This window comes from Orycteropus afer, unplaced genomic scaffold (genome assembly GCF_000298275.1).
Source record: "Orycteropus afer afer isolate SDZICR_OR568_19922 unplaced genomic scaffold, OryAfe1.0 scaffold00271, whole genome shotgun sequence".
NCBI lineage: Eukaryota > Metazoa > Chordata > Mammalia > Tubulidentata > Orycteropodidae > Orycteropus > Orycteropus afer.
Genome location: NW_006921858.1, coordinates 4,682,845 through 4,697,360, shown reverse-complemented (window position 1 = coordinate 4,697,360; position 14,516 = coordinate 4,682,845). Strand labels below are relative to the sequence as shown.

The 14,516-nt window shown below is 36.9% G+C and overlaps 1 protein-coding gene across 1 annotated transcript in view; it reads right to left on the bottom strand.

The window, feature by feature from the left end:
- Nucleotides 1–7,135, bottom strand: part of WDR37 (WD repeat domain 37) — a 91,384-nt gene extending 84,249 nt beyond the window's left edge. Inside the window, exons 1-2 of the mRNA XM_042782245.1 lie at nucleotides 6,980–7,135; nucleotides 2,561–2,657 (exon numbers count right to left, since the gene is read on the bottom strand). Of these exons, the coding sequence (XP_042638179.1) occupies nucleotides 2,561–2,657; nucleotides 6,980–7,117 (235 nt within the window). The 5' untranslated portion in view covers nucleotides 7,118–7,135. The remainder of the gene's footprint in view (nucleotides 1–2,560; nucleotides 2,658–6,979) is intronic.
- Nucleotides 7,136–14,516: the final 7,381 nt, after the last annotated feature.

The window sequence follows — 14,516 nt, the reverse complement described above, 5'->3', positions numbered from 1 at the left end:
TGAAGTATTTATAGTTTAGCTGAGAATATTGCAATTGGGAGAAAAGACAGAAATAATAAAATGTAACTATTAATATATGGTACACATAAATACCAAGTGAGGATTTTATATACAAAGATTAAAAATGTAAGAAAAGTTCTTAAAAATTAATAGTAACTATAGAATTATAGGAGGAAAAGAGAGAAGGATAAAAGTAAAGGGTATCAGATATAAGTAAGAGAATGGTCAAAGATACTAGGACAGGACATGAAATTAACGCTGTTGGTCACTTTCTGTGCATCAAGCTCTAAGATCAATGTTGTTATCCATACTGAAGACATAAAGAAATAGAGATTCAGCAAGGGTAAGTAACTGGCCCAAGGCCACTAAGCTAATGAAGTGATGAAGCTGGGACTTGACCCAACTTAAAAAGACTATGTCCTTGCCACTGTACTATGTAGCCTCTCACTATTATAGCAGGTCTATTCAGGGTAAAGTAAGAAAGCTAGTCTGGGTAAAAAGTCTGAGTGAAAGGGCATAATGAGATGAGATTAGAAAGATAGGTGAAGAGCAAAAGCCTGTAAATATCACCCAGTGTATGCAATTTTGACTACATAGTATAAGCAGCAAGAAGCCACCAAAACTTTTAAGTAGTTGACAATGTAAACTCAACAGTATCTTCTAGCATTAATAATTTTTAACCCTGGCAGTCCACATCCACCAGCCACTCCTCGGAAGAAAGATTGGGCAATCTACTTTCATAGTGATACCGCTTTGGAAACCCAAGGAGGGGTCTCTCTGAGTCAGATCCAACTCGACGGTAGTGGGTATGGTTTTTGGTTTTATAGTTTCTTTAGCAAACTGTATGAATTCATTAAAAGTAAGACTTTAGATCTCAATGAAAACTCAGTAATACATCAATTGTTAAAATGTTGATACTACTAAAAAAATAAAATACATGCAGTATATGTTACCTAATTTTTATTTTATGAAAACCTGGAATAATTTCTCCTTCTGTAAATTTTCTAAGTAGATATACAAAAAAGACAATCTAAAATTAAAACATTACATTTTAAAAAAGTGAAGTTTAAAGGATGTAGAATTATATTTTCTTCACTACTGTTCCAATTACACTTAGTTCTAGTTTTTAAGGCATTTGACTGCTAACCAGAAGGCTGGCAGTTCAAGCCCACCATCCACTCCTCAGAAGGAAGATTGGACAATCTACTTCCATAGTGATATTGCCTCAGAAACCCAAGGAGGGACACTATGAGTTGGATCCAACTCAACAGCAGTGAGTCTGGTTTTGGTTTTATGTGAGGAGTGGCTGGTGGATCTGAACCGCCAGCCTTCTGGTAAGTAGTCAAATGCCTTAGGCACTACGAACTCCTTCCTAACATTTCAGTGAAACATTAATACATATGGCCGAAGGCTGACAAATCTAAAAATGGAAGATTATTTAAATTTATAAAAATAATCAGAAGAACTAAAAGCAGAGAATGCAGAAAATATTTTCCTTTGAAGTATGGAATAGGGTAGGCAGGTAAGGAAATGGTAGAGATATTTTTTCTTTTTGTACTATTTATTTAGTTTTCTTTATTTTGTTTTGAAGCATATGTCGGCATCCTCAAAAAAAAAAAACCTCTGTATAGAAAGTGAATTTGCTCCGTAAATCTTCACCCAAATCACAATAAATAAATAAATAAATAACTTAAATAAAAGGCTTAATTAACTCAAAATTCTTTCAATTTAACTAGCAGGTCAAACAAGTAATACTTAACATTTTAGCAAATTTTCAAATTACTATGTAATATGCAATTACTATATTATTATATAATAAAATATAGATCGAAGTTTTTTCAATTTATAGTACACTTAGTATATATAAAATTATAAGGTGAATGTCTTTTTTATAAAATCATAATTTAGACTGGTAGGTGTGGTAGGCAGAATAATGGCTCTCCCAAAAATGGTCCTGCCATGACCTGTGAATATGTTACTTTACATGGCAAAAGGGACTCTGCAGATGTGATCAACTTTAAGGACCTTGAGACAGCTGGAGTATTCTAGATTATCCAGATGAACCCAATCTAATCACACAAGTGCTTGAATGGGAAAGAAAAGTGAAAGAGTGGTTCCAAGATGCACAAAAGGATAAGGACTCAAACCATTGTGGCTAGTTTTGAAGGGGATCCATGAACCAAGGAACATGGCAGTCACTAGAAGCTGAAAATGGCCCTCAGCTTATAAACAGCAAGAAAATGGGAACCTCTGTCATACAACCACAGGAACTGCATTCTGCCAGCATCCAAATAAGCAGGACACGGGTTTTCCCCTAAAGCCTCCAAGAAAGGGTACCTGCTCTGCCAACATGTTGACTTTAACCCTATGAGATCTGTACCAGACTTCTGACCTCCAGAACTGTACGATGATTAAATTTCTGTCACTTTAAGCTACTAGATCTGTTATGGTGGAACTGAAAACTAACACAGTAGCTGCAAATCTACATGCAAATCTGACTCTCCAAGATTTCTATAAATAAGTAGAGTTATAAAAGTATGTTTAGATAAGAGATACTTACATTCCAAGTTTTCAATATAAAGGTTTTCAAATTCTCTTTCTATTTGACCAAACAGCTCCAATAGTGTACTACGTACTGAGGAGGGCAGTTTAGAATCCTATAGAAAAAGGAAGATTATGTTTATAATAAGTAAAAAACTTAGATATCAACTACCAACATATTCTTTCCGCAAATAAATTATAATTTACCCTAAATTCCTACATCATTAACATATTTTATTTATTATACATAGAATGCTTAAAGAATTTAAAGTTTCAAATTTCTACAGAGGAAAAAATGTAATCATATTTTATAATTTGGTTACCTAGTGCAATATGGGATTTAAGAATAAACACTTCTTCAAAATAACACAAATTTTTTCTCTATGTGGAAGGAAATAAGCCTATCTTATTCAAAAATTCCAAATTTTTAGAGAAGGCAGTTTCCATAAATAAAATTATATTATAAAGTCTTTAAATTCTGTTATTTAAAAAAAAAAAAACTCACTGCCGACGAATCGGACCCAACTCATAGCGACCCTTCCTTGGGCTTCCAAGGCGGTATCACTATGGAAGTAGATTGCCCAACTTTCCTTCTGAGGGGTGGCTGGTGGGTTTGAACCTCCTGCCTTCTGGTTAGCAGTCAAATGCCTTAAGCACTATTCCACCAGAGTTCCTAAATTCTATTACATGCTATTTTAAATGTATTTTAATGTGCTCTACTGCACTGCCATGGAGTCGGATCTGACTCAAAGAGACCCCCCTTTCTTGGGTTTCCAAGGCAATATCACTACCGAAGTAGATTGCCAAACCTTTCTTCTGAGGAGTGGCTGGTGGGTTTGAACTGCTAGCCTTCTGGTTAGCAGTCAAATGCCTTAGGCACTAAGCCACCAGAGCTCCCTTAATATTCTATACACTTGCCTGTTAACCAGACGGCTGGCAGTTCAAACCCACCAGCCACTCCTCGGAAGGAAGGTTGGGCAATCCTACTTCCGTAGTGATACTGCCTCGGAAACCCAAGGAGGGTTCGCTATGAGTAGGGGCAGACTCTACGGCACATAACAACAACAACAATACCATAATAGTTCGCATTATGCTTCACTGGGCTTCAAGCAAAAATGAACTGGATATTTCCTGTAACACTACTTAATATCTACAAGTTCAGGTTGTGAAGAGGAAAAAAAGAAGTATCTCACCAATAAGATCAAAATCTCTGTTAGTTAAAATGAAAACATTAACAATTATGTTCTTGAACTGTGCCATATTCTTCATGCCTGCATGTCTGGGCACATGCTTTCTCATACCTCTAATCTCTAGTCTCTGTCCAAAGAGTCAAGGAAAGTTAATGGGAAGAAGCAATATCTCAGTTGAATTTTTCAGTATGATCAAATAAGTTAGGAACACCAAATATGTTCACAAAACATTTACTTCTCCTGGACACTGCAGATAAATAAGAAATACAGACTTAATATTCTACCCTAATATCAGTATCACTTTGCCTCCCCACACACAGCATTCAGAACAATTTTCAAAGTTCTCAATAAATATCTCTAAAATAATGTTTCAATACTTAACTACTGTCACTGTAATTTTCTAAATGACTTTTCAAATTTATATACAGCACAAACTTTACATTTAGTATGTCACAATTTTTAAATATATAAACAACGTTAATTATAAATTTATTCTCATATTAACTTCTTAGGAAGACAATTTTAGGGGAAAAAATGATCTCTCTGGTAGCATAGTGCCTAAGGCACTTGACTGCCAACCAGAAGGCTGGCAGTTCAAACCCACCAGCCACTCCTCGGAAGGAAGGTTCGGCAATCTACTTCCGTAATGATACCTAACCTTGGAAACCCAAGGAGGGGTCACTATGAGTCAGATCCAACTCGTTGGCATTGAGTTTGACTCACCTATACCCGTAATGCTCTGGTAGCATAGTGGCTAAAGCACTTGACTGCTAACCAGAAGGCTGGCGGTTCAAACCCACCAGCCACTCCTTGGAAGGAAGGTTGGGCAATCCTACTATCCGTAGTGATACTGCCTCGGAAACCCAAGGAGGGGTCACTATGAGTCGGGGCCGACTCGACACAACATAACAATAACATACCCGTAATGTTTTAAGATCCTTATTATCCTATAACTGTTATATTTATTTGAATATTAAATAGTTCTCAATAGTAAAAGTAATTATTATAGAAAACAAAGCTGAGATATCACTGTTAATCTTACTTTATAAAATAATCAAATAATATAATTTCATAAAGTGACATGAGAACTTTTCCACTAGAGGGCGAGTTAGCCAAACAGAAAACTTATAAAACTTCTTCTCAATCTTTTTTAATAGTACTACTTTGGACTTTAGATGCAATTAAACTTCAGAAAAATTTAAACCTGCCAGAACATCTCATCCACACTAATATTATATACATACGCACACACACACACAGTTCCCCAATAATTGAAAGAGCATTCCTATCCACTTTGTCTAGAAAGTTATCATTCTTATCATTCAATTCAAATCTGCCTGCAGTCAACTCTTTATCATTAGATTCTTCCACTTACACCTACCATGCCAACTGATTGGATCAAAACACATGTATCACTATCTTCTCCTTCTTGCTGCTGAACTAGGGAGAGCCCCTGTTGCTCTGGCCACTCGGTGAAATATGCTGACTGGTCCAACTGCAATTAAGTTTATTCACTGAACAAAAAAGCACTGTCTAGGAAATGTTGCTAACATAGAAACAAATGCCATAGGAGAACTACCATGTATTGGGTAAAGTTGAGAGAATTCTGAATTATCTCCATAAAGGGTTACTAAGAGTTACAATTATCTACTTGTTTTACATCACAATAGAGGACTGGCACTTAAGAAGGCCAAGAAAATAAGACTTATTTACTTTATAAGAGAGTTATCTCTAGAATCTGATAGCAAAGGAGGTTGTGGAACTTTCACTATTAGAAATATAAGTAAATCCAAAAATTAAAAAAAGAACCTATTTTAGACTGCTATTTTAGACTTACCTACACTGTCCAATATGGTAGCCACTACCCACAGATGATTATTTAAATTTAAATGAAAATTAAATAAAATTTCAGTTTCTGAGTCACACCAGCCACATTTCATTTGTTCAACAACCACATGTGGTTAGTAATTATAGTATCAGATGACATATATCTAAACATTCCCATCACCACAAAAGTTCTATGGGACAGTTTGGTTTAAACATTCACTTTCCAAAGAACATCAAAGATATTCTGGAAGCTCCTTAAATCTATTATTTCCAGTATTACAGTAAAATTTAATCATTTCATATAGAGGGTAGAAACATGTACTTGCTTATTCATTCATTTATTCCTTACATAATAAGCGAATTTTAATTGAAGACCAACTATGTGCCAGGAGCTGGTTTAGGTTCTGGATGTATACTAATTCCCTTGTAAAGATTACATCCTAGAAGTTCAAAGAGATAAAAAGTTCCTGACATAAAGTTATCTGTATGGTTCCAATAAGATCTAATATCATATGAGTCAATTTCTCAGATTTAAGCTTTATATTCCCATAATATTATAGCTTATGAATTAGTTCTAATTGTGGAAAAAAACAGTTATAAATTTAATTTATATACATATATCATTTTAAATACAAATATATTAGATATGGTTATAACTTATTTTAATATAACATGTACTTTTGTCTAGCCTTCAAAATAATATGCTTTATTAAATTCTAACACATTTTCATCATCTATAAAGGAATTCATTAGAAAAATAAGCAAAACTTATCTTTACCAAAATAATATTCACTCATAAAATTTAAAAAAAAAAAAAAAAAGGAGCTCTGGTGGTGAAGTGCCTGCATCTGACTGCTAACCAGAAGGCTGGAGGTTCAAACACACCAGCCACTCCTAGTAAGGAAGGTCGGGCAATCTCCTTCTGTAGTGATACTGCCTTGGAAACCCAAGGAGGGGTCACTTTATAAATTCTAACACATTTTTATCATCTATAAAGGGATTCATTAGAAAAATAAGCAAAGAACTTTAATCTTTACCAAAATAATATTCACTCATAAAGGAAGCAACAAATTATTGGAACGATATATAATCTAATTAAAAAAAGAAAAAAAAAAGAATATGGCACACTCACTGCAGCAGAGACAGGGATAGAGCCAAGAAAAGTTGCCAGGTAACTTTCTTTTTTACCAAGTATTATAAATATAGGTTAATCTAGCAATCTAATTCTACTCTGTGAATGTTGTATTTCACAGTAATTTTAATGGTTTGGGAGGGTTTTTGTTGGTGTTGTTTAGAGACTATTTTTGATAACCCAAACCTTTTTTTTAACTTTGGAAACCTGTATATATTTGAGTATTTGTATAACACTACAAGTATGATCAGCATCCTTTAAAATAAGACACTGAGCAACACTGACTTACTTGTCCTTCTAACATTTCTCTTGGTAGTCCTGTCCTTTCTTGTTCTGAGCTGTTAGTTCTTCTTATGGAAAGGCTATGTGATTTGCGTTTTTGTTTTGCTTGGCGAGCAGCTGAACAACTTCCGCTTTCTGTGGGCATTACTTCTAGAAGATAATGTCCTGGTCACTCCTGCCAATAACCTAAACAAAAGCAGGAAAAACAAGTATTTTATTTCTGATATAGCAACCTGACATAAAGGAAAAGTACTGGAAAAGGTAATTATTCTTTTAATTACAAACATCCTTAACATTAACTATACAATCTGGAATATACCAAATTGTTTTAAAGTAGAGGCCACGGCCTTTGTTATATAATATGTTTTAAAAATCAACTAACTTAAAGAAAAGCTTAAAATGTAAAACAACTATCCATAACCTGACTTTCTCCAGGTTCAGCCTTCTCCCCAAAGGGAGCCAGTTTTAACTACATATTCTAGACTAGGTTCTAGAGCAGTGCTGTCCAAGAGAAATACATATGTAAATTCAAAATTTTCTAGTAGCCACATTAAAAAAAGTAAACATGAGTAAAATAAAATAAATTTTAATGACTTATCTAAGTCAATATGTCCAAAATATTATTTTAGCATAAAATCAACATAAAAATATTAATGAGACAGTTTATATTCTATTTTTCTACTAAGTCTTCAAAATCCAGTGTGTATTTTATTTTACATTCACAGCATATCTGAATTCAGACTAGCAGCCACATGTCAAGTGCTCAAAAGCCACATGGATTACTGGCTACCATTAGAAGGCAGTTCTATAAGTCATCACTCAAATATAAACATTTTGATTTATCCATTTTGGATATTATCTACTTTTGTCCTACTATTATCTATCCTTCCTCCCAAAAGAATTCTATAACTAACATTAATGTAATTTTAAATAGTTTTTACATTATTTTATCTTCCTCCTTTAACTATAAATTTATCCATTTGGGACATTATGTGCTATTTTTTTTTTTCTATTACTGATTATTTCTTCTCCCCATATAATTATACATCACTATGCTCACTCATAGGAGCTCTGGTAGCATAGTGCCTAAGGCGATTTTGACTGCTGACCAGAAGGCTGGAGGTTCAAACCCACCAGCCACTTCTTGGAAGGAAGGTTGGGCAATCCTACTTCTGTAGTGATACTGCCTCAGAAACCCAAGGAGGGGTCGCTATGAGTCGGGGCCGACTCGACAACACATAACAACAACATGCTCCTTCACAAGGAGCTCTAGTGGTGTAGTGCCTAAGGCATTTGACTGCTAACCAGAACGCTGGAGGTTCAAACCCACCAGCCACTCTGCAGAAGGAAGACTGGACAATCTACTTCCATAAAGATTTACCACATCGGCAACCCAAAGGGGTCGTTAGGAGTTGTAATCGACTGAATGGCAGTGAGTTTGGCTAGTTCACATAGTTTGCCTAAGGCATCTGACTGCTAACCAGGTTGAAGTTTCAAACTCACCAGCCACTCCATGGAAAGCAGACTGGGCAATCTATTTCTGTAAAGATTTACCCCCTAAGGGGGTCGCTACAAGTCGGAATAGATTCAATGGCAGTGAGTTTCATAGTTTTGGGAGCTCTGGTGGCATAGGGCCTAAGGCATTCAACTGCTAATCAGAAAGCTGGCAGTTCAAACCCACCAGCACTCCTTGGAAAGAAGGCTGGGCAATCTACTTCCATAGAGGTAATGCCTCAGAAACCCAAGGAGGGGTCGCTATGAGTCGCAATCAACTCACCAGCAGTGAGAGTTTTTGAGTATCTTTGATCATCTCCAAACACCTCACTCCCTTTAACAAATAAGCTAGCAGTGTCCCTGACCTTTTCATTCACTCATTTATTTTAATTGTGATCTGGGTAAAAGTTTACAGAGTAAAGTACCATTCAACAATCCATACATACTGTTTTGTGCCATTTACTGCAATCCCCACATTTTAGTTTCCTACTTATTCCTGTACCCATCCCTTCCCTTCAGCCTTCCTGCCCATACTCTCCCAGCTCTACCCCTGGGCAAATACTGTCCTCTTGATCACTGATGCTTGAGTATTCTAATGAGTACATACCCCCCTGATATTACTATTCATGCTTTATAGGCCTCTCCATTGTCTGCCTGGCAGATGATTCACCAGGCTTAAGTCCAGTTCCTAGCTTGAAGAGTATCTAAGGATCATAGTCTTGGGGGTTCCACCAGTCCTCGTCAGACGAGTAAGCCCAGTCTTTTCATGATTTTGAATTCTGACCTCTTCTTGAGCTTTCCCCCACAACTATGTCCCATTTTTTGTTAACTATAGTTTGTCAAGAATTATTATTTATATTCTATTCTTGTATCATAAGTAAGGTATCTAATATACAGATTGAGAGTTTATACAGTGTTGACATCATTACGATTATGGAAAGAGTGCAATAATTTACTATTGAGTAAACAATTCTTATACCTTTTACCCTTTTATCTTACACCCTTTATCCCTTTGAAATTTGACTGTTAATCTTTGTTATCTTGTATTTTGTGCCTTTATTGCATCCTTCATGTCTTTCCATATCATCTTTGAAAGTGTGAATTACAGATTCCCCTCTTCCTTTTGTCTATGTTCTTCCCTTTCAAATCTTTCCACCTTCCCTCTCTAGGCTTAATGACCTGTTTTCTAGGTCTTATAAACACTTATTTTCCTGGGACTTTTCTTTGTCTCTTCTCCTGAGTTGACCTATACCCCATGCTATCTCCTTCTTGGTTTGTTCACCAACTCTGCTGCAGGATATCCTCTAGTAACTCCTTAAGAAAGGATGTATGGAAAGTTAGCATCCCAGATACATGCATACCTTAAAATGTTTTAAATCTGTTCATATACTTGTTTGCTATTAAAGTAAATACAGAATCCTAGGTTGAAAACGCTACTGCACTTAGTACTTCAAAAGACCTGTCTTCTAGAATCTGAGTTAGCTGATGAGAAGTCTGATGCCAGTCTAAGTGTCCATCATTACTTTGTAAGCAACCTGTTTTATTTTTATTCACTCCCTCAAATATTTGATATCTTCTCTTTATCCTTGTTGTCCTGAAATTTCAGTGCTATATCCAGAGGTCCTTCTTTTTATTTCATTCCTTTTGCTACTCACTTGATGGGCCAATTCAATCTGAAAATATAGATCTCCCTTTAGTTCTGGAAATTTTCATCCTACACATTTGAAAATGTATTCCTTTCATCCCATTATTCTCTTAATAAAAGTCCCCTTAGAAAAGATATTAATTTCTGTTGGATTGATCTTCATTTTTTTTGTCATTAATTCTATTTTCTGTCTTTTGATTTTGCATTCAGATCAACTGTATATACTTTTTTTTTTTAATGGGGAGTGGTGAGTGGCAATTTCAAAAGCTTTTCAATAGTCTCCAAGAATTCCTTTCTCATAATATCCTGTTGTTCTGTGGTTATAGTGCCTTCTCAAACATCACAGATACTCATACTGATTACTTTTTTTAAAAGTTTTCTTTTGTTCACAAAATTATGTATTTCCTCCAGCATCAATTTTTCTGTTTATCTTGGTCTCTCTTTTTCATGTAGTCTTTCTTAATCTCCCTGGTTACCTTTGCTTGTCTGTTTCTCTATGAGACAACAGAAAAGCTGACAGAAGACTTTTAGGTGACAGGCAGAACTTGTTGACTGGAATGTTTTACTTTAGGCAACACTGACAGAACCTATTGTTTGGAAACTGGCTGTGGGAAAGAGAGCAGGAAATGGGTCACTAAACTGAAAGACCTGTGAATACCAGAATTTCTAGGGCTTATTCTGCAGAGCCAACTCGCCAAGCAGTTTTTCTCCTTTGCCAATCCATTCAATTTCTTTGCAACAGAGAGCCTTTTTCTCCCCTCACATTTGGTTTTTAGTTCAAGAACCCTCCAAAACTGTCACACACATGCGTATGCAGACAAAGCACAGACATTTCAGGGATTCTGCAAGGAGAGGGGATTGGCATTCTCTTTGAACTGCATCACTTTCTACACATCTCTGAGTCAGAGACTTCCTCTGCTCTGCTTTATCAGTGACGATTCCTCCACCCCATTTCCACCTTCCATAAATGTTAAAATTGTCTACTTATATGGCCTTCACTAATCTTCTTTGCAATCATTTATGAACTATTCATATTTTATTCCCTTAATACAGTGGTAGTGGTGTATCAAGAAAGAAAGTAAATGCATGTGCTCAAACTGTCATCCTGAACTTGAAATTAATACTCTTTTTAATAGTTTATTTGGTATTCACACACAATAAATTTACTTAATAGTTATATACTAAAAGCCTAGCTTAGCTCCAGGAATGCAAAGACAAGTAGGGAGTTCAATCAATCCTGGTTTGCCCAGGCTTATCCTGGTTTTAAGGAACCCTGATTGTGTAACAGTTACTTGCTTGACTGATAATCAAAAGGTCAGCAGTTATAAACCACCAGTGGCTCTGTGGGGATAAAAAAAATCTGTTCCATTCCAGTAAAGATTATAGCTTATGAATCCCTAGGGGACAGTTCTACTCTGTCCTATAGGGTGCCCATGTGCCAGAATTGACTCATTAGCACACAACAACAACATCTTGGTTTTAGTATTCAAAGTCCCACAATGGTCCTCAGTGGTAGGCAAATCAGATGGCTGGTGACCCTAAAGACAACAAAGACCTTTCCATCAAATTCTTTCTCTACAAAAAAAAAAGCAGCAAACAAATACTGAATATGTTAAGTACATAATAGAGAGATATGTGAAGTAATGAAACACAAGGAGAGAGGAAAGCTAATCTACCTGTAGGAGTTAAGGAAGGCATCAGCGGGAAAACCACTTGAAATGAGACCTGAAGAGGAGAATTTGATAGAAGAAATTCAAAGAGAAGAATTTTAGGCAATAAAATCTCATGAAAAAGTAAGAGACCATGGCTTATGTAGTAAAGTATACAATAATCAGGATTGACAGAGAGTAAAGTACAAATAAAGAAGTGGCAGAAGAATTGTGGGAGATTGCAGTCAACGTCATGAGACAAAGCATATGTGAACTGTTACGTGGAAGATGAATTTGCTCTGTAAGCTTTCACCCAAATCACAATAAAATTAAAAAAAAAAAAAAAAAAAAAGTGGCAGAAGAGAAGCTACAGAGGAGCCAAGAAGCAGATCACAGTCTTAAAAAAAAAATATATCAACCAAACCAAAACCGAACTCACTGCCACGAAGTTGGATCCAACTCATAGCAACCCCCTCCTTGGGTTTCTGAGGTGGTATCACTACAGAAGTAGACTGCCCAATCTTCCTTCTGAGGAGTGGCTGGTGGTTTTGAACAGCCAGTCTTCTGGTTAGCAGTCAAATGCCTTAGGCACTCTACCACCAGAGCTCCCTATCAACAAATGCCAATAAATTTGATCAAAGAGAGTGAAGTAATCAAATTTGAATTTTAAAAAGATTACTTTTGGACCAATAGGGAATCCCCATTAAAGGATTCTAATTAGCTCTTAGCTTACCACAGCAATCCAGATAAAAGTCATGAGGACCTAAATTAAATGAGGAAGTAAAAATAAGAAAGGAACCAAGAGGGGACGATGGTGTCATACCTGTAGCCCACATGTTTGTTCCCTCTAGCATCTTAATTCTAGCATCTTAATCTAGGTACAGCAGATAGAAACAGTTACACTGGAGTTGTTAGCTACTAGTGAGAAGATAGGGTACCAGATTTGGTAAAGGTTAATCAACTGGGAAAAATAAATGAACCTGCTTAGCTGGCAGAGAGACTGAGAATGGAAGTATAGGAAGTTAGCAATGCAGAGGAGATCAGTGGAGAGGAGGGGAAAGGGGGAAAAAAACACAGAACCCACAGAGGTGGTGAGGACTCGAAATACCCACACCAGGAGCTTCTGACAGAGTCCTTGGGAGCTGAGCTGAGTGAATACATAATCTTACTGGGAAACGGATCAAAACTCCCCTTGGCATGGGCTGCTGTGGAGTTCAGAAAGCAGTAGGGCAAAGAAAGAAACTCCTCCTAGTAGGAGGAGCCCCAGAGGGAGCTCACAGCCGTGGGATGGAATTCAACTCTTCCACAACTGCTTTTTAACAGAGTAGACTGGGACACAGGGTTTTTGAGGCTTCCCGATCCAAGTGGAAAGTAGGGCCCCCCCTACCTACTGGGATCTCTGTCGATTGTGAACTGAGGGTCTGTGATTGATAGCAAGACATCATCATTGATACCCGTCACAGAAAGACACAAACCAAACTGGCTGAGCCAGCAACACCTCACCCAAATGTGGAAAATGGGGACTCACTACTGGCACCTTTTTTTTTTTCTTTCTCTTTTCTCCCCTTCTTCCTTGCCTCATCCAACAGAAGGAGCACATTAAACCACCACAACATCTACTTGACCCAACTCCAAATCCCCTTCACCATGAACAGAGACCTGCATCCACATCCCCCCCCCAGTGATTCCACAAACACAAAGAGAACTGGACAGCAACTCAGTACAACTGAATTAGTAATGCAAAGCACATCCACTCCACACTTTCAAACATAGCTAAACATAAAATCAAGGTGAAACAAATTTATACATAACTAATAGTTAAAGACAACAGCTTCAAAATGTCTACGAAACAACAGACAACCTCAAAGCAAACAAAAAAAACAGGATGACACAACAGAAATAAAACCTAAAGCTAGAGAATTATCTATCATGGAAGAAGAACAGGCAATAGAATTATCTGAGAAGGAATTCAGAAGATATGTATATAGGACTCTATGAGAGCTTACAGAAACCACAAACAAAATCAACAAGAAGACAATACCCAGTTAGATGGAGGAATAGGCAGACAAGCAACACAGACCCTCTTCAACAAAGAATAGAAAAAACAATGGACAGGGTTACAGAAGATAATCCTAGAGCCCTGAGCTTTGGAAGGAACTATACGGAAGTGGATTAGGCACCAACTAGCGGAAAAACCTGAACGAAAATAGTGGATATAGAGACAGTCGGAGCTGTGGACTGTCAGCTACTCTGACGGGACCAACAGCCTGAATATTTCCAAGTGGTGTTGGGACCTGAGAATTGACCTAAACATCAGCCTTGATCACCAAGGGCTACAGGGACAACTGTGCTGGTGGCCTATGACTAGGAAGGGAAATAGCAAATAGGGCGACAACCTGAGCTGCTGACTTTCTGCTATCTGGAGGGCACAGCCATTTTGATTGTTTACACACAGCAGCTATTTTGCATATTTAAAGTGAGCAAGAGCACAGCCATTTTGAATGTTTGTAAGTGGCAGCCATTTTGGATATATACAGTAAACAAGAGCACAGCCATTTTGAGTGTTCACAAGCTGTGGCCATTTTGGATATTTGAAGTGACCAAGGGCACAGCCATTATGAATGTTTACAAGTGGTGGCCATTTGGGATATCTTAAGTGACCAATGGCACAGCCATTTTGAATCTTGACAAGTGGCAATCATTTTGGATTTTAAAGTGAGAGCATTCTCATTTGGATTCCAGGGACCTAAGAATAG